The 25,514-nt window shown below is 40.8% G+C and overlaps 1 protein-coding gene across 1 annotated transcript in view; it reads left to right on the top strand.

The window, feature by feature from the left end:
• Positions 1-786: 786 nt before the first annotated feature.
• Positions 787-25,514, top strand: part of LOC127668980 (A disintegrin and metallopeptidase domain 3) — a 49,121-nt gene continuing 24,393 nt past the window's right edge. Inside the window, exons 1-10 of the mRNA XM_052162872.1 lie at positions 787-844; positions 1,221-1,303; positions 3,368-3,423; positions 7,099-7,177; positions 11,561-11,637; positions 12,038-12,215; positions 15,361-15,426; positions 19,232-19,303; positions 19,505-19,671; positions 20,747-20,828. Coding sequence (XP_052018832.1) covers positions 787-844; positions 1,221-1,303; positions 3,368-3,423; positions 7,099-7,177; positions 11,561-11,637; positions 12,038-12,215; positions 15,361-15,426; positions 19,232-19,303; positions 19,505-19,671; positions 20,747-20,828 — 918 coding nt within the window. The remainder of the gene's footprint in view (positions 845-1,220; positions 1,304-3,367; positions 3,424-7,098; positions 7,178-11,560; positions 11,638-12,037; positions 12,216-15,360; positions 15,427-19,231; positions 19,304-19,504; positions 19,672-20,746; positions 20,829-25,514) is intronic.

The raw sequence follows: 25,514 nt of genomic DNA, 5'->3' as shown, positions 1-25,514 counted from the left end.
TGTCACTCAATAAGCACATGTTTCTGATTTTGGCTACATATTAACCTCCACAGAATATAATAAAATCATGACTAATTAACACTTATCATAACTTTTCTGACCTATTTGAAAATTTAAAATGTCTTAAGGTTCCAGTTAGTAAGTCATGCATTTTAGTGGCCACACAAGTAAACGCCCTTATAATTTGTAGTCAATTATTAGGTGATTTTTTTTCAGTATATGAGAAACATCTGGCCTTATCAAATACTGAAATACTAGAATAAATATATTATAGAACACAAACCAGAGCAAATTCTTCAGTAAGCAAAAGAAGTTTAATTTTTCTTGTTTGTTAATCATTAGCTACTACAGATATTTCTTGACAAAAATATTACGATGTTTAGGAAGCATTAATGAAAAATTAAAATTTTTTATTGTCTAGTTTCTGTTTTCTTTCACAAAACGGGAAAGGTATTCATTTTATTTTACATGTAAATATTTGCACATAAAGGCATACAGGCCGTAGCATTCGCAGAAAGAACTGCTACAAGGTTGGCTGGAGACAGGGCTCATGGGCTAGGAGGGCTCACAGCTGTTTCCGAGTCCAGTCCATTCATGTGGGGGTAGCTCCGGGCATCTGACTTCTGAAGGGAAAATGTTGAGTCCTGCCGTGGCCCCCACACTGTGGGGCTTCCTGTTCCTACACGGGTTCTGTCTTTCCTGCTTCTCAAGAGCTCAGGCGCAGGGGCCACGAGCTGCTGCCGTTGCACCAACTGACATCGCTGTGGCAAAGCCAGCAGCCACACCATGCTGCTGCTGGTCCTAGTCCTCTCATACCTAGGCCAACTGATCGCCTCGGGCAAAGGTAAGCGAAGTCACTGCGGGGCAGGGGACCGCCTGTCAACAGGCCATCTGCCGTGCAGGCTCCATGGTCTTTCCCCCTTGAAGTTCAGAACAGGCTAGTGAAGGTGCATCAGAGCCCCACCCAGTTCCAAGGTCTAGGGATTCAGGGGCCCATCTTTCCCTTGTGGTGGGAGAACTCAGCCCAAAGATGGGTGACCCTTCTTTGCTAACTTTCCATAATCAGGAGAACATCTGCAAAGTGGGGGTTGGGGGGGGGCGGAGAAAGCCAGAGGCCCGTATGTCCCACGCGTCCTCTGCTGGGCTAGAGGAGTGCGTAGCCAAGACTGGGTGCTTATGCTGCACTACAGGCGTACCACTCACTGTGTTTCTCTCTGCAGACATAGAAACACCACTTCTGCGGATCACAGTGCCAGAGAAGATCGAGACCAACATCAAAGATGCCAAGGAAGCAGAAACACAAGTAATTAAGAAACCGGATTTTTTTGGGAAATGACGGGTGTTCATCAGTCTTCTACTTATGTCCCACGCCGACGAATTCCTACGTAGCCCTTCTGAAATTCTGTTTATGCCTAATATAGCGGGCTTAAAGACTGTTAGTCTGAGGCAGGGCAAGTGTCTCGGTTTTCTTAGCCTTCCCAAGAGGTGTATGAACAACTGTTTTACGTAAGACTCAAACGCTTTTAGCTTCTGGTCTCAACGCTGCCATGCACAGCTTAATGGACTCGGAAAACATGGCCACTGATTATACAGTTTTACATGCAAGACTATACTAAAATTTACCGTGCATCATGATTTTTTAAACTGGTACCATAAAACCCTCCAAGTCTGTAAATGTACACGTTTTAAATCCTTTGGAAAGCAGAGCAGTAGAGCATAAAATTATAAAATCATTCTAAAGACAACAAAGAGATGTGTATAAGCAAAGTGTCCACCTGTATAAGCTCTGAGATACTCATTTTAACCAACTGAATACTTAGTCACATTTTTTTTTAGTGACTCAATACGGCAATACCGTTTTTCTACTTCTACAGCAATACCTCATAGGTGTACAAAGCTTCTGACCTGCAGATAGCCTCGAGTTTTCACAGAGCCATTTCCATAGGACCAGAAGGGAGTTAAACAACTTCAGCAAAGTGGTTCAGGATGTTTTCAGTTGTTCCAAAGTCAGACAACTGTCTTCTGCAAAGTTAGCACACTGGTGCAGTCATAATTTTTCTACTGCCCTAAATCATCTGCTTACAGTCGCCCAGCGTTTGCTTCTTAGGCAGACACTTTAATTCAATATATTACATGGATGTTAGCCTGCCTAGTTTTAAAACTAGTCTCTTGGGATTTGATAATAGATAATATTCAGTCTTCGAGGAAATAATATTTAACATTCCAAACCGTGAATGTGGCATTTTAAATGCTATTTTAGTTTAGTCTTTAGTGTTTTAGTCTTTGAAAAGCTTGTTACAAGTATATAATATATCCTGACCATACTCAACTCCATCCCCTGGAAGCCTTCACCTTAATGTTCTTTACATTCTTAAACTGATTTTCTTTAAACATTTTTCTATATTTTTTTTATTCTAACCAGTTTATGCAGCGCTTGCACTGTATCTGTCTTGTAGGCTTCATCATAATGGATCTGCACGTTGTTTTATTTTCTTGGGCTATAGAAACTGGCATCGTAAAATTTGCTTTCCAGTTGTTTATCTTTTGATTTATGGGAATAAAACATACCCAGTATAGTTAATTGTATGTATTGATCTTGCAGATAATGACTACTACTATTTGTAATATGGATATATATATATATTTCATATACCTTTTCAGTGTTTATGATGCTGGTGTTATTTAGTAGCAGAAGACATTTGCATTTGATTGCTTTCCCCTTTAGGTTCAGTAATGACAGTAACAGGTTCCTAGGGAGCAGTGAAGGCAATGCCAGTATTGGGTGAGAAAAGCACGGCTTATTGGGTGTGTGTATGTGTATGTATGTGTATGTGAATATGCATGTGTATGTGTGTATATGAATATGTGTATGTGTATATATGTATGTGTGTGTATGTGAGTATGTGTGTGTATGAGTGTATGTATGTGTGTATGTGTGTATGTGTATGAGTATGTGTGTGTATGTGAATGTGTGTGTATATGAGTATGTGAGTGTATGTGTATATGTGTGTGAATGTGTGTATGTGAGTGTGTATGTGTATATGAATATGTGTGTGTATATGAGTATGTATGTGTATGTGAGTGTGTGTTTGTGTTATTTTACTTATTAAATAAGGATGAACGGAATATGGGATCGAGGGAAGTAACCCGTGAATTGGAAAGGGCACATGTTTGAGAAGCACAAGAAATAGTAGACTGTTGTGAGGTCATTTCTGTTTGAAGATATATAGGCTCTAACATCTGGTCATATAAAATGTGCATATACATCTGTCAATCAGTCATAGCTTGTTACTTTTAAAGAGTTGACATTTCTAGTAATGGCTTTCTCTCTCTCTCTCTCTCTCTCTCTCTCTCCACTTTGTCACAGGTCACTTACGTGGTCAGAATTGAGGGCAGAGCATACACACTCCAACTTGAAAAACAGTAAGTCAGCAAGCGCTCGCGCTCACAGCACCGCTGTTCCCACTTGCTCTTCCTCAACGGCACAGACACTCCGCTTACTTAGCTGGCTCTGTCTTCTCCGAGACTCAGGCGGAAGTGAGATTTTAAATCTTTCTTGTGGGATTTTTAAACCTAATAATCTACATTAATAATGTCTTAGGACATACCTGATAAATGAAGATTCCCAAAGGCCTTAAAGCAGATCTGTCTTCACAGGCACATGCACCTCACTGCTCCAACCCCAAGCCCCTCCCCTCTTGGCTCCAGCCCCAGCCCTTCCCCCCCCCCACTCTGCTCCAGCCCCAGCCCTTCCCCCTCTTGTCTTATGTTCCCAGCTAACTTGCTGCTCTTTCTGGAATAACATTCTTTACATTTCTGTCAATGCTCAAATGGTTTTGCCAACCCACAGCTGTGTTTCTCTTTTTGTCACACTGTAGAGTTTTGACTCTTCCCCTCCTTCTCCCATTATTCTGTTAGGAAGCCAATGGTATTAACCTCTTATATAACCTTCCAAACCTTGTCTGTTGCAGTAAATCTCCAAGCCCGTGCAAAGAACACACAACTCAGTTAATACAATTACAAATGGCACGCCTACAATGGGCAGATGTGCCGCTGTACCACTCTGTTCCCCAGCTATTATCCCTCGCCACTTGCAGTGCCTCCAGGCCTCGCTCTGCTGCTCCATCTTTCTGCCCCCCCCTTCATCCTTTCTCTCCTCTCTCCCTCACAGGCTCTAGCCTTTAATTGATCTCTTAAGGTGGGGAGCAGGTTCACATGAAATCACCTGAGTACTGTGACCCAGTTCTGTCCAAGGCGGGCCCGCCCTCTTGAGGAAGCAGAATTAGCACCAAAATACAAACAGCACCAAGGCAATCCACAACACTTGTCTATATTTGACTTTTTATAAAATGTATGACAACTGCTAAGCATTTTCTCCACAAATACGTACATTGCTTCGAAATGATCAGTCTGTGTTTGACAGTGTGCACGGGGCCCTTTCTTAGTGTAGATATAGATCTTATTGACATTATTCAGTGTTCGATTTTGTAGCATATAGTGCTGTAGGTGAAAGGGTCTTTTTCTAAATTCTGAAAATAACATTAACAAGTAGATTTCTTGTCATACTCAGGAGGGCATTTTGTCTAAGGCTCATGGAAGATGAAACGGAAATCTTTGTTACATCTGACTTTGTATTGCATTCCACAGATGTAATCAAATGACAACGTATAGGCTCCTGTCTGTCACATTTTCTTTTGATTCTGTCACATTTAACCTCCATGTTTCAAAAACCCAAGATGAGTATAAGTATAAATAGATGCAAATGGTATAATGTAAGTGGACATCCTTGTCATATCCCTGATTTTAGTGAAAAGGTTTTGAATTTTTCCCCACTGACAGTGGACTTGTTATAAAGTCCCAGGAACTGTTAATCAGAAAAGGGTATCAAAGGCCTTTCTATATCTAACAAGATGATTTGAAGTCTGTTTATGTGGTGGTCTATCTTTATTGATTTATGTGTATTAGATCATCCTTGCACCTTTGTAATAAAGCTGACTTCATCACAGTGGGCAATATTTTCATGTATTCCTGAATTGGGCTTCCAAGTATTTTACTGAGAAGTTTTGCATCCAGTGAAAAGCCCATAATTCTCTTTTTTTGTATTGGGTCTCTCTGTGTCTATTTTGGTATCAGGGTAATACTGACTTTATAAAAGTAATCCAGAAATCTTCCTTCATTTTCTATTTTATGTAATAACTTGAGGAGTATTGGCATTAGTTCTTCTTCGGAGGTCTGGATTCTGTCTGGCCCTTAGACCCATGGTTTTGATGTTGTTTTTAGATTTTAATTGCTATTTCTATCTCATTGGACATATGGGAATATATCTTGAGTTAGCTTTAGCTTTTGTAGGTATATATATATATATATATATAATTTCCAGTTTGGTATTGAAGCTCCAAGCTCCAGTGGTACAGTTGGTTAGCAAGGCACTTATAATTTAGGTTTCTAAAGCTCACTCTTAACGATTCCCTGAATTATCTCAGTGTCATTATAGCTCCCATTTTGTCTTTAATTTTATTATTTGGTTAAATGACTAAAGGTTTGCCAGTCGTCTCATTAATCTTTTCAAAGAACCAATTCTTCATTTCACTGATTTTGTAATTGTTCATCTCTAGTTCATTTTGATCGACTTTTCCCCTCTGGTTTGGTTGTATTGTTTGCTCTTATATTTCTAAGGCCTTGAGGGTGCACCACTAAGTTTTTAAAGTTCTCTCAATGTAAGCAGTTAGTGCTACCCACTCAGCCTCTTAGGGCTGCCCAAAGTGTGCTCCATAGATTTTAGAATATTGTGTTTTCATTTTAATTTGCTGTCAGGAATTTTGTGCTTCCCTTTTGAGTTCTTCCTTGATTCAATTATTCATTAGTTCATTGTATAGTTCGTGTACTATCTATAGTTTCTGTTGTTCATAGTATACAGTTTTAGTTCTTTGTGATAGGATAGAAGGATGTCAACTCCTTTTTCCTATATTTGATGAATCTTGCTCTGTGATTGCTTTTGGAGAAAGTTCTATGGCTTCTGAGAAGAATGTACATTCCTTAGTGTTTGGGTGAAATACTTCTATAGATACTTGTTGTGTTTGTCCAGTGAGGACCAGAACATAAGTATACACTCACAGAGCTACCTGATGTTTGGCAAAGAGGCCAAAAGTACACTTTGGAGAAAAGACAGCATCTCTAACAAATGTTGTTGGTCACATTGGACAGGTACATGCAGAAGAGTGAAACTAGATCCTTATCTCTCACCCTGCAGAAAACTCAACTACAAATGGCTTTAAGACTTCAATATGAGACTGAGACCCTGGATCATATAGAGGGGGGAAGGAGGGAGCATGCCTAAACTCACTGGGATGGGAAAGGGCTTTCTGTACATGACCCCAGTAGTGCAAGCATTAAAACCAACAGCTCATGAATGGCACCCCATGACTTAGAAGCAGCACTGCCATTGAGGTGAAGAGGAACTCTGCAGAATGGGGAATAGATATTTTACAGCTACACGTCTAACTGGAGATTAGTAACTAGATTATATAAAGAACTAAAACAACAGGCAAACAAAAAGCTAGACGTCAAGGAAAGAACAGTTTAATATTCAGGCATGAAACTAAGCAGTGTTCTAAGAAAATGAAATGGAAATGGGTATTCTGAATTCTGAGGTGGTTTGTAATCATATGGGAACCATTGGATGCTGGTGTGTAATGAGCCAGTTCTATTCACTAGCAAATACTAAGGTTATCAGGCCATAAGTTGTGTTTGTAGTTAATATCAACTGAAACTGAAATGACACTAGGTAGTTGTGACCCTTAATTTGAAATATATATGTATATGTATATGTATATGTATAAGTATAGAATTTGTCACAGCCCTATGCTAACTGCTCCCTGGCTTTAGTGTTAATTATTGTCTTCGTGTTTTTTATGCATTTAACATATCATTAGAACACAGTCTAATACTGAAAAGACAACTCTGTGTAAGATATTTGGGTTTATGAAATGTATATTTTAGGTAAGTATTCTGGACGTTTTGATGTTGACAAGCTATTCAATTATGTAATTTTATTCATGATATTATTACAACAATGTATCCTTATTTTTATTGAAATAGGTCATTTTTACATCCACTCTTTGCAACATATTTGCGTAACAAGTTGGGAACATTGCAACCATATATTTCTTTAGTAAAGGTAAGTTTAAGCTTCTACTGTGTAGATTGTGTGTGTGTGTGTGTGTGTGTGTGTATGTATAGTGGTGTTTTTTCTCTTATGTATCCATGGTATTTAATTTAGAAATTATTATGCACATATATATGTTTATATATATATATGTGTGTGTGTTCCTATATATGTATGGATTCATGTAATATGTTACCTTTAGAAGCTAGTGTTTGCCCTTTAAATAGATTTTTAATTGAAAAGAAATATTATACCACTTAACTCCTTATCTTAACTCCCCCCCTCCCATGTTCCCTCCCTCCAAGTGTGGTGATAACTTTTCAGACACGGCATTAAGGAGCCTAGGCTGGTGATGAAATCGCTGTCGGAATCACAGGTTTGTGGTATCATGAGCAGCTTAGATTCATTACTTCAAGTTTGAGATGGAAAAGGAAAGGCAGGTTGAGGGGGTAAGGCACGACAAAATGTTGGGAATGCTGTCTCATAAGCCCCACACAGTGGAGGAGAGGCTAGGAATCGCCATCTAGAAAGACAGCATGGGGGTGGAGGGGTGGGAGGGTCGAGAATGGTGAGAGAAGGCAGGCATCTCACAGAGCATCTCATGGGTGGATGGGCAGAAGTGGGGTAGCGTCCAGAGGCTCTCTGACAGGAATGGTAGGCTGTAGCATAAGGGATTCTGCCGTAACTCTGAGGTTAAAGGTTGGAGCACTTTGCATACCTCAGTGACAGAGCAAAGGCAGTGACTATTAGATGCCTGCATTTTACAATTAACTTTTATTAACATTTATTAAATGTGAAAAACAACAGGATCTAGCGTGGCATTTCAGCACTTGTGTATCGTGTGCAATGAACAAATTGAGCTTTCTGTCATCCGTTCTCTCTTGCCCTCCCTAGCTCCTCATCACCACGGCTCCTGAGCCAGATTTACCTTTCTGGTTTTACCGCACATGGCAGAGCATATCCGGTACTTGTCTGAGTGAGCTGGTCTTATTTCTGGAATTTATTATTTTTATTAATGGAAGTAAGGTCCTCACTTCCACTCTTTGTACTAGACTGATGGGATTTTTAATTTTATTCCCCACCGTGTGTGTGATCACAGCTTGTTTTCTGTTCAGCTGCTGAAAAGCAACCATTACTTATTTCACAGTTGAGCTATCGTGAGCAGTGCCTCCCTAGCCCAGGGTGTGTAGGTATCTTTAGAATGTTGCTCCCCTTTCTTCTGTGTGTGTAACCCAGAGTGGGGGTAGCAGGGTCTTAAGGGAGATCTGGCTTAGTTTTGTTTGTTTGGTTTTTCATTTATTTTAATTAAAAATAGGTTTTCCCACCATACAATATATTCTGATTATGACTTCTATCCCCCAACTTCTCCCAGATCCTCTATACCTCCTCAACTTACTCCAAGTCCTCACCCCTTCTTGGTCTTTCTCATTAGAAGATGGGCATCTAGAAAAAAAATTAAGTAAAACAAGATTGAATAAAAACAAAATGTTTCTTCCTTTCTTTAATTATAGATCGCAGGGACTGATTGATAATTAGATTTTGAATTTATCTCACATACCAAGAAAAAATAAATTTATTTTTATTTTTATTTTTTTATTCAATATATTTTTTATTTACATTTCAAATTATTTCCTCTTTCCTGGTTCCCCACTCCCCAAAAGTCCCATAAGTCCTCTTCCCTCCCCCTGTTCCCCCATCCACCCCTTCCCACTTCCCTGTTCTGGTATTGCCCTATACTGCTCCACTGAGCCTTTCCAGAACCAGGGGCCACTCCTCCGTTCTTAGACATTATTTGATGTGTGGATTATGTCTTGGGTATTCCAAGTTTCTAGGCTAATATCCACTTATCAGTGAGTGCATACCATGAGTGATCTTCTAAGACTGGGTTATTTCACTTAGTATGATGTTCTCCAGCTCCATCCATTTGTCTAAGAATTTCATGAATTCATTGTTTCTAATGGCTGAATAATACTCCATTGTGTATATGTACCAGATTTTTTTATATCCATTCCTCCATTGAGAGACATTTAGGTTCTTTCCATCTTCTGGCTATTATAAATAGGGCTGCTATGAACATAGTAGAACATGTATTCTTTTTTTAAATTTTTTTTATTCGATATAATTTATTTATGTTTCAAATGCTGGGGAATCCTCTGGGTATATGCCCAGGAGTGGTATATCAGGGTCCTCTGGAAGTGAGGTGCCCAGTTTTCTGAGGAACAGCCAGACTGATTTCCAGAATGGTTGTACCAATTTGCAACCCCACCAGCAGTGGAGGAGTGTTCCTCTTTCTCCACATCATTGCCAACACCTGCTGTCTCCTGAGTTTTTAATCTTAGCCATTCTGACTGGTGTGAGGTGAAATCTCAGGGTTGTTTTGATTTGCATTTCCCTAATGACTAATGATGTTGAACATTTTTTAAGATGCTTCTCAGCCATCTGAAGTTCTTCAGGTGAAATTTCTTTGTTTAGCTCTCTACCCCATTTTTCAATATGGTAAGAAAAAATAAATTTAATTCTACTACAGAACTCCTTTTAAAAAAAAACTTGTAATTTTTAAAACAGAAATAGTTTTTTTGTTTTGAGATATATGCTCCTTCAAACATGCACCACATTGGTGACGATTACGAAGAAACTATCATAAGTCCACCACAGCCATCAGTCTACGACTTCATTTTCTCTCTTGAATTAACTTTGCCCAGTTTTTGCATCATAAGAACATGGTAAGCATTCACTTCTCCGTGGATGTGTGAGATCCATTTTAACAGCTGGCAAGTTTAATGAGTCACTCCGCTAACTTTAATGAGTTGCCCGTGGACATCCGTGGCAAAGCTGGGGACTTTCTAGCTGCCAGCTTGGACTATTTAATGTTTGTAGCCACGTAGACCCAAGTTTCATTTGTGTTCCTTTTGTGGTCTCAGGCGCTCACGCACCACGGAGACTTGTTGATGTCTCCATATTGTCCCCCATGACAGCAGGCAGTGCAGGAGTATTCGATAGCTCACAAGATTGGTTGGTCTCAGTGTTCTTTCTTCTGAAGTTTGTCCTTCTTACCTATAGGTTTCTTTTCTTTTTTTCTTTTTCTTTTTAATTTGTTGGATTTATCAAAGAATCAGATCTCCAGTTTCTTTGTGTTTTCTAACTTTCAATTTTCTTTCTTTTAATCCATGCGTTTCCTCTCCTGCCTCACACCTGACTAGGAGTTCCTTGTCATTTTTCCTATTTTCTGTCTGCTTCCTCTTTTCTGTCAGAAGCCTCTGTACCCACAGCAACGTGATTCGTGTCCTTTCACTTACAGATGCAGGTTACTACTCCTCTTGCTTGGCACGCAACATGTGGAGATCTCTCTGTCTGCGGAAAGCCCTGTAGCGTGGGTGGATTGGGCTTTGTGCTCAAGGTGCACGCTGTGCTTATCTGGCCTCTAATGACTGCCCTTGTGGAGAGGTCCAGCCTGCTGTTCTAACTGATGGCAAGGGGGTTTGGGATGGGGTTTATGTCGTGTTAGACTAAATGGAGATCCGTTCCTGGTTGCTTTTAACACATAAGACACATTTGGAGGGGTCATGAGGTGGCAGGGAAGCTCTCACAGTGTAGGAACAAAGAGGAATCTGGAAATCACTACAGTTTAGACCCATGGGGAGGAGGGTCTCACTAAAGAGATGCTTGTGGCCACGTTAGAATCGCTAACATCGGTGAAGTTAACAAGGAAGAGTGTTTGCATTCGTGATGGTTAATGATCTTTCTAGCAAGGTATTAAGAAATGTCAGCTTTAAATACTTGTGAACCAGCAAGATATATCAGCGAGTAAAGACTCCTCCTGCAAAGCCTGAGAACTGCAGTACCATCCCCAGGTCCTACGTGGTAGAAGGAGGGGCTGACTCTCAAAAGTTGACCTCTGACCTCTGCATGCCCCCGGTGACGTGTACGCGTAGACATGTGAAACAAATGAAGCCATATTTTACAAAGCCCCTTCTGCATGACCCCCAGAACAGAATGAAATGTTCATAGTTGAATTCATCCTACTGTTATAAAGTATAAGTCTAGTGGGTCTACACTATGAACTTAGGAAATCTGGCTAAACGGGAGAAACGATTCAGGTGAATAGTATATACATAGTTGTCAAAAATGAAAGTTATAGCAAGAATATTTCAGAGAAAAAAAATAGTAGTCATTAGTGAAGCCTGTGAAGGCGCCCAGGAAACCCATGTGGGAGGTCGGGAAGGCAGCAGACCATCGGGCAGGCAATGGAATGGCCAAATGTGGATGTCTGCTATCTAGTCAGGAAGTGGCTATGGCCCCGAGCGCTGCGTGTGTGTGTGTGTGTGTGTGTGTGTGTGTGTGTGTGCGCGCGCGTGTGCAGGAATCAGCTCTAACACTTCTTGTGCTTCTTCTTAGACTCACTGCTTTTATCAAGGACATGCTGCCGAGATCCCAGCGTCAACGGCGACACTCAGCACTTGCTCGGGTCTCAGGTATCCTTCGGGAAGTGTGCACTGTGACCGTATGTCAACCCTCGACTTCTACCATCTCACCATCTTCTGTGAGAATGGACTGGGCACCCCCTCCAAACAAACAAACAAACAAACAAACACGCCAACCAGACCCGTAGACTGTGGTGGTACTGCTCACGCAGGTCCTCTACTCCTGCCTCTTCCTCTTGTCCTTTTATGTACTTACATGGGTATTTTGCTATCATAAACCTTAAGCAGAAATTGCTTGCCTGCCACTAGAAGAAAGAGAATCTGCATTTCCCAGCCCCGTCAGCCCCCAACTGTTCTTATATGCCACAAAGGAGGGAAGACAGATAGGAAAGCACTCAGTGGGAAGTCAATGGTAATTCCATTTTCTATTTTTTCTTCTTCTGATACTTAGGGGCTTGTTGCAGTTAGAGAACATCACTTATGGAATTGAGCCCCTAGAGTCTTCAGCTACCTTTGAACACATTCTTTATGAGATTAAGAATAACGAAATTAATTATTCTCCCTTAAAAGAAAACTACACAAATCTTCAGGAGGAAAGTCAGTCTTACCGAATTCTCGTAAAACCAGAGGTGAGTCCAACCTTCTTCACCTATGATACTTATATTCAAATTTTGAGATTTGGATACACTAGGGAAACAGTGTCAAACTGTTCGATAGGAATTATTTTTTTTAAGATATTGTTGGTTTCCTTAGTCTTTAGAAAATAACAAGGAAACATACGTTTGTATTTTTTTTAAATCATCAAACTTATTACAGCAGATTGTACATAAGGAGCCAGTATAGATGCCCATTGTAACTATTTGCATGAATTTGCATGCCAGTGACATAATTGATCCTGGATTTACTTACTCATACTTATTTTCTTTGTCAATACATTTGCTTTGTAAAAAAAAAAAAGAAGAAAGAAAGAAAGAAAAACAAAAGCAAAAACAAAATCCGTTACTTTGGTACAAACTTTGAAAGGAAAACAAGTCATGGCAATAACTAGAAAGCATCTCAAACCTCCAGTCTAGATAAAGTGCTCTCAGGACATCGCTGCACCTGCTCTCGTTGTCCTCACTATGAACACTCATACGTGTCCACACTTTCAAAAAAGACTAATCATGCCTATTGCTTCAATTTTTTTATTTTTCCTATTAATATGATTGCATATTTTCTCTTTTATTTTATACTTATTACTTCCTAAATGAAATAATACTGGCAAATAAATCTATTAAATCATGAAATAAATGAGTATAGAAGGAAAAATGAAAATGAGAATGGACAAATTATTTTTTTTTCCAGCTAAGATCTGCTGTAGGGATGCGCTGTTCCTTTTGATTTCACTCTGTCTCTGACATAAATATATAAATAATATTGGTATAAATTTAAAAGCAGATACTTTATGCAACTGTGTCATCTTTATATTTAAGTTTTCCCTTTAATCAGTAAATTAATTGGGGAGCAGAGAAAAATTAAGAATCATTTTTTCTTAGTTTGGGGAGCACAGAAAAAAATTAAGTATCAATTTTTCTTATAAATAATTGCAGCCTATAGCAGGCACACTCCCCAAAAGATGTTTGGTATGTATCCTAATGTCTGCCTTTACGATATTTGCTCAACTTTACATTTGAACATTAGGGGCTAAATAAGTTAATTTCTAGATACACTTTCTCACTGTTCATATAAAATGGAAGTCAGCACAAAATGGTGGATGTGGCTTGAGCCTAATTCGTGACAGACTTCCTGTCACTATTCCCTTATTTTTATTTAATTTGTTAAAGGTGTGCGTGTGAGCAGAGGTTAACAACCTGAGCCGAGAAGTTCATAAAATGGACAAAGTCAGTCACAACCTGTTGAACAACAAAAACTAACAACGTCTTCATTGTTCTGGAAATGAACCCAAATTTTCAAATTTAAGTTTTTTTCTTTTTCTTCTATTTTCTTTCTCCTTTCCTTTTTCTTTTAAGAAAAATCTGCATCTTTGTTAATTTCTTTTTTTCCCTCCATTCTGCTTGTTATTTGTGTTCTCTTTGAATTTATTTGGGTGTTTGGGCATGTTCTTTTAAATCTTAGTTATAGCCTTAAAATCATCCTTTGAATTCTTTGGCATTTCATCTGTTCTGCTATTAGTAATTGTTGATGGGGAACTGTTAACTCTGGAGGAGGGGGGGTATCATGTTTTCTTGTTTGCATTTATTGTTTCTATGCAGTCAGCACACTGGTTGGAGGTACTAAGTTCCCATTCTTTTGTAGTATTTCCAGTGTTCACACAGGGCTGGACTATGGCGAGAGTGAGGTGTAGTTTCTTAGCTCTGGCCTTAAGAGGTAGCTAAAGGCATTGGGCCAATGTCCAGCACCGAGCAGAGAGAATAAGTGATCGCTGGAGGAACAATAGGCAGACAAACCTACAGGAGGAGAGTGCTGCTGCTCTGCAAGCGCTGTCCATCCCAGGGACAGGCCAGGAAAGCAGCAACAGCAGCAGCCGCCGCCGTTTGTTGGTAAGGCTGGCAACAGAAGGGAACCCCAGGAAGTGACGTTTACGGTTATGGTTAGCCAGTCATGGGAAAGCAAAACGGGGGAAGTGAGCAGGAGGCAGGGACAATGGCGGGAAGAAAGGATGAAAGAATAATCGGTCCCAAACAATAGCAACATAGAAGAGCTGTAGAAGGAAGAAACTGAGGAGGAAAACACGATAGAGAGATAGAGAGAAAGGTGGTGTGCCGAGGACGGAGAGGAGACGGATGAATGGAGACAGGAAGAACGGAGAGGCGGAAGGAAAGATTAAAACGAAGTGTAACACACTAAGTGTTTTCTACTAGAATTTAGCTGCCCCACCTGCTCCTCTCAGAAGATCGCTGCTTTCCAGTGGTTGCGTGCTTGTTTCCGGGCATGCTCGTAATGTATGTTAGTTAATACCCACCCTTTTAGACCCAGGCAGCGGCTCATTGTTCACCTCAATGTAGTTGGGCCGCGACGACTCCAGAGCTGGAAAATTGTCGGGTGTCTCTGAGCGTTGCTCAGAATCACAATACCTCACTTTGAAGTAAATTAGATTGTGCTCTATCACAAGGGAAGACCTCCCAGATCCACTGACGGCTGAAAAGAATAAAATTTACCCTTCCATACTATCCACAGCCTGGCTCCAACTGGAACCTCAATGTCTCGTTCCTATGGGTCTCCAGCTGAGATCTTTGCACCTGGAACAGCTCCACGTTTCCGGCTTACTCTCTAGACATTGGACTAACTGACCTCTATGGTCACAGAAGCCAATTCCATACATACATACATATGCACATATATACACATATATGCACATTTCATGTTATTAGATATTAATTTTTTAAAAATTAATAAGCCATGTTGCAAAAAATAATAATGTTCAAGAAGCCACAAGTCAAATCAGGAATAACAAGATATAGTGTGACTAATATATTTTATTTTGTGAGTAAATGATGAATAACTTCACAGACAACCTCAATGAAAGGCACTCAGCAAAGGTAGAAAAACTCGTTGGAATGAAGCATCTTTAAAATAGCTGAGGTTTTTGTGTTTGCACTATGAGACTGGACAGTTTGTATCCACTCATACTTTGTTTAGAGCAGTACTAGAAAACGTATCTATTGTCCATGTTACTAAAAGAAGAACAATAAACAGCCAGGAATCAGTACTCTAGCAGACATATGTCTACCTGATTGAAGGTTTTATCTTATTGTTGTTTTTATTGTTTCGCAGAAAGGTTCGAACTCGACACTAACCGAGAGAATTCTGAGGGTAAAGATCATCATGGATAAAGCCATGGTAGGAGTGACCTGCCTTCCAACATCTTTGTCTGGTAGAGAAACTCAGGGAGGAATGCGAATAGGAAACTTTTAACTGGTTTTTTGTTGTTGTTGTTGTTGTTGTTGTTGTTGTTTTTACCTATGGGTACGGGATTTTGCCTGCATTGTAAGTCTGTGTACTGTGTGCATGCAGTACCCTCAGAGTCCAGAAGAGGGAGTCAGACCCTCAGGATCCATAGATACTGATGCGCTCTGTGCACTGCTGGGAACTGGATTGAGGTCCTCTAGGAGAGCAAGCAGTAAGTGCTCTTAACTGCTTAGTCATCTCTCCTGTCCACTGTTAACTATAAATGTTTTTACTCTGTTCAAATGCCAGTCATGATGACATGTTCCAGTAATCCTAGCCCTCGGGAAGGGGAGGCAGAAAGATGGAGTTTCCTACCAGTCAGTGCTAGCATAAGGGGACCTTGTCTCCAAAGATATTTTTTTTTCTCTGCTTAAAAGTGTGCCAAAGTGTTGAGGGCATAGCAACACGTCATCAGTTGACCTTATACTGGCATTAAGGGCCGTAGTGATGGTATATGAATTTTTATGCACAGGCTCTACTACATAATAGCCTGGCTTTATCAGAGAGACTAGCAGGCTCTTATTGACCCGAGATCTCATTTCCGTTATACAGGGAGTTATTTTATTAAATACTAAATTGGATAACCCATTAAATATTTACCTCCTGAACTTATTTTATGTGCCACAATTTGCTTGGCTTCTTGAGTGGAAGATGAAATGGTCTTGCGTTTTCTTGTCTTAACAGTATTTGCATACCGCCTTTCTCCCCCACCGGGCCAGCGTGTTACCCTCAGCACTTTTCTCCAGGGTTGACTTCGTTTCTCCTCCCACCATTCTCTGGTTCTTAGTGTCCAGTCCAAAGGTTTCTTCATTGGGTCATATCAGTCCCGCAGTGTGGTTCCACCCCGCGGTCTCCTGCCTCACCCCTCTGATTCCCACTTACCCACAGTCCCCTACTGCCTCCTGCCCCACCCCCCTGATTCCCACTTACCCACAGTCCCCTGCTGCCTCCTTCCCCACCCCTCTGATTCCCACTTACCCACAGTCCCCTGCTGCCTCCTGCCCCACCCCTCTGATTCCCACTTACCCACAGTCCCCTGCTGCCTCCTGCCCCACCCCTCTGATTCCCACTTACCCACAGTCCCCTGCTGCCTCCTTCCCCACCCCTCTGATTCCCACTTACCCACAGTCCCCTGCTGCCTCCTTCCCCACCCCTCTGATTCCCACTTACCCACAGTCCCCTGCTGCCTCCTGCCCCACCCCTCTGATTCCCACTTACCCACAGTCTCCTGCTGCCTCCTGCCCCACCCCTCTGATTCCCACTTACCTACAGTCCCCTGCTGCCTCCTGCCCCACCCCTCTGATTCCCACTTACCCACAGTCCCCTGCTGCCTCCTGCCCCACCCCTCTGATTCCCACTTACCCACAGTCTCTTGCTGCCTCTTGCCCCACCCCTCTGATTCCCACAGTCCCCTGCTGCCTCCTGCCCCACCCCTTTGACCCCACTTACCCACAGTCCCCTGCTGCCTCCTGCCCCACCCCTCTGATTCCCACTTACCCACAGTCTCCTGCTGCCTCTTGCCCCACCTCTCTGATTCCCACAGCCCCCTGCTGCCTCCTGCCCCACCCCTCTGATTCCCACTTAACCCACAATTCCCCCCCTCCTGTCTCCTGCCCCACCCCAGATTCCCACTTACCCACAGTCATTTTGATTGTATTCTGGTTAACGTTTACATATGCCATTGTCAACAAGACAAAAACATTCTTAATTAAATCTCTAGTTTCTTTCTATTTTTCTTTTATTAAAAATGTTTTTTCTTACAGGACAGTCTGATTGCAGCTTCCCCTCCCCTAACCAGTCCAAGAGCCTCCCCTCCCTTCCTCCTTTCCAAACCCTCAACTTTCCTGTCTCTCCTTACAAAGCAGGCATCTAAAGAATAGTTATAAAAGAAAAGACAACCAACAGAATCAGAATAGGACCAAAAAAAAAAAAAAAAAAAGGAAAGAAAACTAACAACAACCCACAAGAAATACATACAGACCCCCAAAACACACCGTTGTCTCCTAAAAAGACAAAACCAGAAGCCATAATAATGAAAAGAAAGAAAAAAAAACCAGAGTCCTGACATTTTTTTGAGATAAAGGAGTTCTAGAGACGTCATCAAGTTCATCTTGTGTTGGCCATCTACTGCTGGGCAAGCGGTCCCTAAGTGTGGTTTATAGTCCCGTGCGATTCCATTGGAGAAAACTATTTTTGTCCTTTGCAAGTGGTGAGCAATTAGAGACTTAGAGACAGCTTCTGGGTTAGGGAAGGAGCAGGTGTCCACCTCTCATCTCCGCACTGGGACTGCATCTGGCACGGGCGCCTGCAGGCTCTGCGCATGCTCCCACGGTCTCTGAGTTCATATGCGCATCAGCCCCGTTGGCTCTGGGAGGCCTTGTGTCCTTGCTGTCCTCCATCAGCGCCGGCTCTTCCGATCTTCCTACAGCCTCTTCCTGAGGTTCTTTGAGCCCTGAGAGGAGGGATTTGATGGAGACATTTAGGATCAGCGGTCCTCAGGTTTCCCAGGTTTTTCCCTCTATCTCTGTCCCCACCCACTGCGGCAGTGACCATGTTCAAAACACCCTGTTAGGCACCACTCACGGGCGCGCTGCCCGCATTCATCTGAAACTGTCCTAGCCTTTCAGTTTTGAGCCTTTTCACATCATAAGCAGGTTTTTTGTTTGTTTGCTTGCTTTTTGAACTAATTTAAAGAAACTTTCCGAAAGTTATCACAAGAGGAGCAGCACAGAGATGGATACGCATCACAGCAATATGGTACTGTGATCTGGGCTGTCTCCCTTTGAATTTGAAAGTGAGTTTTAATTCACAGGCACCACCTTCAAAATGATGACCAACACAGTAGCATTCCCATCTCTGAACAGACTATCACTGTATCCACACGGAGTGGTCTTAGCACCGTATCCACACAGTGTGATGTTAGCACCGTATCCACACAATGTGATGTTAGTACTGTATCCACACAGTGTAATGTTAGCGCCATATCCACATGGAGTGGTCTTAGCACCGTGTCCACATGGTGTGATGTTAGCACCGCATCTACATGGTGTGATCTTAGCACCACATCCACGGTGTTGTCATGCAGAGGCTGAATTTTATATTTAAAGAACGATGGCTAAAATTTGCTCAGTTTATATATTGATGTCTAGCATTGCTGCTTCTAAGTTTCTAGGTAATCATAGTCTATCTGTTTGCTTTGGTATGCATTTGCTGTTAATTTGCTTGCTACTAAAATAGTCACAAAAAATAGAAATATAATTAATTTATATTTGTAAATAATATTTTATAATTATGATTTATGCTATCATAGAGAATATTTATTTCTATGCCTGTAAAGAGGAAGTTAATCACAGCTATGCCTTTTTATTACTCTTGTTATGACTCTAGGGCTATGTATAAAACATAGTAAAAGCCAGGCAATGATGGTGCAAGCCTTTAATCCCAGCACTTGGGAGGCAGAGGCAGGCAGATTTCTAAGTTCGAGGCCAGCCTGATCTGCAGAGTGAGTTCCAGGACAGCCAGGGCTACACAGAGAAACCCTGTCTTTAAAAAAAAAAAAAAAAAAAAAAAAAAAAACTGTTATTTTTACTTTGCCTCCTTAATTGCATACTACATTATTTTAACTTTTACACAAACTATTTTAAAATGGTTGTTTAATCATTTATACTAGTAATTGAGAAATAAACGTGTCTTTCAGTTTGACCACATGGGCTCGGAGGTGGGAGTCGCGACTCAGAAAGTTGTTCATATCTTTGGTCTCATCAACACTGTAAGTACTTCCGTTTCCATCAAAGGAAGAGACTATTGCTAACTCACCTACATGGTTTGTGCAGACAGCTGGGCATTTTTAGTGACAAGCACGTTCCTTCCAGCGCTTTCCCCTGTGGGTTGGGTTATCTTCTCAAAGTGAGCTGTTTCCGGAGCATGGCAGGGTGATTGGCAACCCGCACTGAACAAATCCCCTTTCCAGATGTTTTCCCAGCTGAAGATGACTGTGATGTTAAACTCTCTGGAGATCTGGTCAGAAGAAAATAAGATAGAAACAAACGGGGCTGCTGATGAAGTCCTGCAAAGGTTTCTTCTGTGGAAACGCAAGGAGATATCTCAAAAGACCAAGGATGTAACCTACTTACTCCTGTGAGTGCCTCTCACACTGATCGAGACTTAGGTGACTGTTAATGTCAACTGTCGAAGCCATGTATTTGTAATTATAACAGAACTCTGAGACAGCTTAAGATGTCTAGAGCGCCATCCCAGGCAAGATGCAAAGATCTGATCAGGTGCTCAAACCCAGTCGTTTCATGTCCCGTCCAGTGCCCCCTGCCACGCCCCCACCACACCTGCAGCCCACCCTGGGCCCCCATCACGCCCTTCTACTTTAGCACCATGGTGGGAATGTGAAAAGCACCAGGATGAACAAGGGGGCTCTGTGTTTATTAAGACCTCACAGGGAAATATTTACACCATGATGTTAATGCTGTGAATGCAATAATTGCCTGTGTTGTTGGTTAAAATGTAAATGGTTGAAATGGACCAACTACTTCCCTGTACTATGCTGCCCTCCAGTGCTTCTATAGAGACCTAAGATGGAGGTTTTAGCTACTATGTTTGCAAGTTTCAAGAGTCTTTATGTAGATTTTAGTATTAATCATTTTACAAGAAAATATGAGAAGCGCACTTGTGAAGATCTTAAGAGATATAAATGGAACGGTGTGTCTTCTGTTGCCATCTTTTAGGTCTAAGGCCAGGGTTGGGTATTTAAAGGCAACATAATGGGTTAACTTCTGCACATGACCTCTTCCCCCCCCTCCCCCCCCTCCTTGGTGCACCTCTTCCCCTCGCTCTATCCTCTGGTCCAACACTTTAAGATTTGTTCAGTACTTGACAGTAGATAATACTGGCTTTTAGATTTTGCAATCAATATTCACCCAGTGATGGGGTTCCTGACAAACCGGTCATGGACTATTAGGCTCTGCTAGGTTTTGAATTGTGTATCATAGAATCTTAAAATGCCATTTTTAACTTAAATTCCTATGGAGTATGGAGTACATACTAACTGTGTTTTTACTACTTACTGAGTGGTTGGTAGCAGAAAGGATATTGTATGATGAATATCGTGCTTAAGGATACAGCAGTTTCGTAAACCCATTGTTTCAAAGTCCTTTCTAGCAACATTCAGAAACAAGTGCACTGACATGAACTTTTGATTTAGGTATAAGGACCATCCTGATTATGTGGGAGCGACATATCATGGGATGGCCTGCGACCCAAAGTTTACGGCAGGAATTGCTCTGGTATGCCTTCGGTTGGTCACCCCTGTCCCCTCAACAGTATGTCCAGGATCACTCCAGTGAATGAAAAGATGCATAATGCACACACTGTACACTTTTGGCAAATTTTGACAACAGGGGTTTTTAATTTGTTATAAAGGGACTGGTTTATACCAGGTGGTGGTGGCACATACCTTTAATTCCACCACTCAGGAGGCAGAGGCAGGTGGATTTCTAAGTTCAAGGCCAGCCTGGTCTACAGAGTGAGTTCCGGGACCGTCAGGGTTACGCAGAGAGACCATGTCTCAAAAAACAAGAGTTGGTTTACTTAGGGAAAATACCTCATGTTTGCAGTCTTAGTTCTGTGGCGTGAACTGTATTCACCTGATTGTGAGATAAGTCTCAAGTTATGTCCACCTTATAAAACTGAGTCTCCAGATCAGACAGCCCCTCCTCTGCCCCACGTGATGCTTATTGTGTGTTCTGTTCCTATTGTTATAGCAACTTTGGGTTTACATGTAAGTGGAAAGACTCAGGATATGCCTGCCTATGACTAAGCTATTGAAAGCAGTACAATGTACTTAAGATTCATCTATGCCATTATTTCCTTTTTGATGTCTGAATAATATCAGCATATATCACCTTTTAATGTATTCATTCTGTCAACAGACTTTACATTTCTTTCCATGCCTTTGTCGTTATGCACCAAGCTGTAATGCACATAACAGTGCAGATACCCCTTTGAGGTCCTAATACGGGTTAGTCTAGGTGTATGACCGGAAGTCAGCTTGCGGACTTACGTATCAGACTCATTATTAATACTTTGCAGGACAGTAATATTGGTTTTGATAGAGGTTTTTACCAGTTTATAATCCTTTCACCAACATAAATTAGCTGCATAGTAAGCCGAACTTATTTTCTATTTTGTTTTAATAGAGACAGGCCATTGTTACATCTTGTTCCTTTTTATTGTGTTTTGAAAGATGCAAATGATGCAACACCAGTTCATATACTTGGTAGACATTAGAGTGTATCACCAGAGAAATAGCTAGTCAAGGACTTTACTTATTTTTAAAAATGCTTTACTGCTTTTTTTGTTGAGTTGTGGGGATCCTCTATGTCATGGATATAATCCTTTGACAGGCATGTGATCTGCTAATGTTTCTTCCTATTCCTGTGTGTTGCTGTCTTTCCTCTGAAATGGGACAACGGTGACGGGGCAGAATCTTCTCTGTCCACCTTTGCCTGTGACACCAACCTTCCAGGGTCTGATGGAGTCCACGTCCTGTTATCTTCTGTTTTCTAGTTGTGAAGCTCTGGCTCAGATCCTGAATTCATTTTTGGCTAATTTTTTTTTTTTAGATTGAGTTAAGTATAAAAGGTCTGACTGGGTGCTCTTTTTCATATGGCTGTTCTGATTTTAGTCTACTCTGCCAATTGGTTAGGCATTTTTTTTTAACTCATTCACATTCAAAATAGTTGGTGGCAAGGAAAAATTTCATGCTGCCATTTTTCTGTCCTACACATTATTTTCCTGTCTTGCTTAGGTATGCGCTGTATAGATTCTAGATGGTTTTCCCTCTCCTGTACTCAGTCACTGTCTTGTGTTTAGTACAAACTGACTTGTTATTACCTTTTTGGTGATGTCCTTTGACTCTCTCCCATCATGTGTATCTTCCATAGATTTCTTTGTTTATCATTTCACTTGCATGATATATTAAATCTAAGCCAATTATAAAGTAGTTATAAGTAAAATTTTACTTTAAGGTCTACTGTAAATTAAAATTTAAGTCTATTTAAAGTAACAATTCTTAACTAAAATTACAATCAAAACTCTATTCTTTATAGATATATATCCCATATAATATTACTAACATCCCGAATTAAATATTTTTATGTTGAACATGCATTGCTTACATTGTCAGCTTTGTTTTTGTTTTCATTCCTTAAATACTATACAAGATATAAAAATGAATTTATATCTTGTGTAGTATACATAAAAATAATGACAGTTTGTCCATATTTTTGACTTTTCAAGAGGATTTTATAGTTCTCACTTGGCTTCCTGGTACTGTTTCTTTCAAACCGTAATGATGCCTTAAGCAATCCTTGTAGATCATATTTACTAGTAGATGAGTTTTGGCAAGCTCATCTAGAAGGTGGTTAATTTTTGTCACTATGTGAACTACACATTTGTCTCACCAAATATACTATTTTTCCCACGTCAGCTCCATTTGGACTAAAAATATATTAAGAAAAAAAATCACAATTTGCTCATTGTTTTTGACATTCTTAAGTTCCTTTTGTCTAATATTTTGAGTGCATCTGCAACTCTATTCTGACCACCAAGGTTTCCTTTCATGAGTGAGTAGTTAAAACAAATTTGGTATGATCATGTGATACAATGAACTATGTATTATTTATTTTTTTCCCCAAAGATGTGATCAAATACCCAATAAGAGCAAGTTAGGGGAGGAATGTTTTATTTTGGCTCAGAATCTTGAGTGTAGCCCATCCTGATGGGGCAGGCGTGGCAGCAGGAGCAGGAGGCAGCTGGGACAATTGCATCCACAGCAGAGAGAGGCAGGGGCTGGTGCTCAGCCAGATTTCTTTCTTTCTTTTTTTTTCTTTTTTCTTTTTTCTTTTATTCGATAAATTTTTTATTTACATTTCAAACAATTTCCCCTTTTCTAGACCCCCACTCCCCGAAAGTCCCATCAGCCTCCTTCCTTCCCCCTGTTCCCCCCACCCCCCAACCACTCCCACTTCCCAGTTCTGGTTTTGCCCTATACTGCTTCACTGAGTCTTTCCAGAATAAGGGGCCACTCCTCCGTTCTTCTTGTACCTCATTTGATGTTGTACCTCATTTGATGTGTGGATAATGTTTTGGGTATTCCATTTTTCTAGGTTAATATCCACTTATTAGTGAGTGCATACCATGATTCATCTTTTGAGTCTGGGTTACCTCACTTAGTATGATGTTCTCCAGCTCCATCCATTTGCCTAAGAATTTTATGAATTCATTGTTTCTAATGGCTGAATAGTACTCCATTGTGTATATATACCACATTTTTTGCATCCATTCTTCTGTTAAGGGATACCGAGGTTCTTTCCAGCTTCTGGAAATTATAAATAGGGCTGCTATGAACATAGTGGAACATGTATCCTTATTACATGGTGGGGAATCTTCTGGGTATATGCCCAGGAGTGGTATAGCAGGATCTTCTGGAAGTGAGGTGCCCAGTTTTCTGAGGAACCACCAGACTGATTTCCAGAGTGGTTGAACCAATTTGCAACCCCACCAGCAGTGGAGGAGTGTTCCTCTTTCTCCACATCTTCGCCAACATCTGCTGTTTCCTGTATTTTTAATCTTAGCCATTCTGACTGGTGTAAGGTGAAATCTCAGGGTTGTTTTGATTTGCATTTCCCTGATGACTAATGAAGTTGAGCATTTTTTAAGATGCTTCTCTGCCATCCGAAGTTCTTCAGGTGGAAATTCTTTGTTTAACTCTGTACTCCATTTTTTAACAGGGTTATTTGGTTTTCTGGAGTCTAACTTCTTGAGTTCTTTATATATATTGGATATTAGCCCTCTATCTGATGTAGGGTTGGTGAAGATCTTTTCCCAATTTGTTGGTTGCCGATTTGCCCTTTTGATGGTGTCCTTTGCCTTACAGAAACTTTGTAATTTTATGAGGTCCCATTTGTCAATTCTTGATCTTAGAGCATAAGCTATTGGTGTTCTGTTCAGGAACTTTCCCCCTGTACCAATGTCCTCAAGGGTCTTCCTCAGTTGCTTTTCTATTAGCTTCAGAGTGTCTGGCTTTATGTGGACGTCCTTGATCCATTTGGAGTTGAGTTTAGTACAAGGAGACAAGGATGGATCAATTCCCATTCTTCTGCATGCTGACCTCCAGTTGAACCAGCACCATTTGTTGAAAAGGCTATCATGGAGCACTCTCTGGCCCCAGCCTACAGGATGGTGCCTCCCACAGTGGGGGTGGGCCTATCTAGCTCAATCAACCTAATCCAGATAATGCTTCACAGTCAGGCCCAGAGGTTCCCCCCCCCCCCCCCCCCGCAAATGTAAATCCAACCAAGTTGACAAACTTTATAGCCACAAACTGTGATTCAGTAATTTAAGAAAACAAAACATCAACTAGATAAGACCCTGAAGAGCTGGAATGTACAGCGGCAGAGACGGGAGAGGATGGGAGGGCACGGCCCAGGAGCTGATAAAACTATAGTGGATCTCAGAGAAGAGTCTTTGCTGGGTGTGTGCAGAAATCAGCAAATACTACTACTCTTTTAGAGAAATCACTTTAAATTTCCCCAAGCAGTTTTTGAAATAAAAATTGATTGCTAATTAACTTTTTATGGTTTAAAATTTCTCTAATTACTGTCTTGAAAACTGTATTACTATAATTATTCTATTTCTCTAAATGTCTTTATGCTTATTTGAGTTCTATTCAATAATGTCATAAATTTACAATGGTAGCAATCTTATTTTTCCCCATATGTCAGCTCCATTTGGACTAAAAATTATTGCTTAAGAAAAATATCAAAATTTCTCGTTTTAAAACATTCTTAAAATAGTTTCAATATTATATTTTCTTGGCTTTGCATTCTAGTTTAGGCACCATTGTCAAACAAAGCCTGACAGACACAAGAAGGCAGAAGAAAAGGATCAGGAAGAGAGGGGGAGGAAGA

This window comes from Apodemus sylvaticus, chromosome 18 (assembly GCF_947179515.1).
Source record: "Apodemus sylvaticus chromosome 18, mApoSyl1.1, whole genome shotgun sequence".
Classification (NCBI taxonomy): Eukaryota; Metazoa; Chordata; class Mammalia; order Rodentia; family Muridae; genus Apodemus; species Apodemus sylvaticus.
The sequence above is the reverse complement of the archived record's forward strand: the minus strand, read 5'-3'. Positions and strand labels throughout refer to the sequence as shown.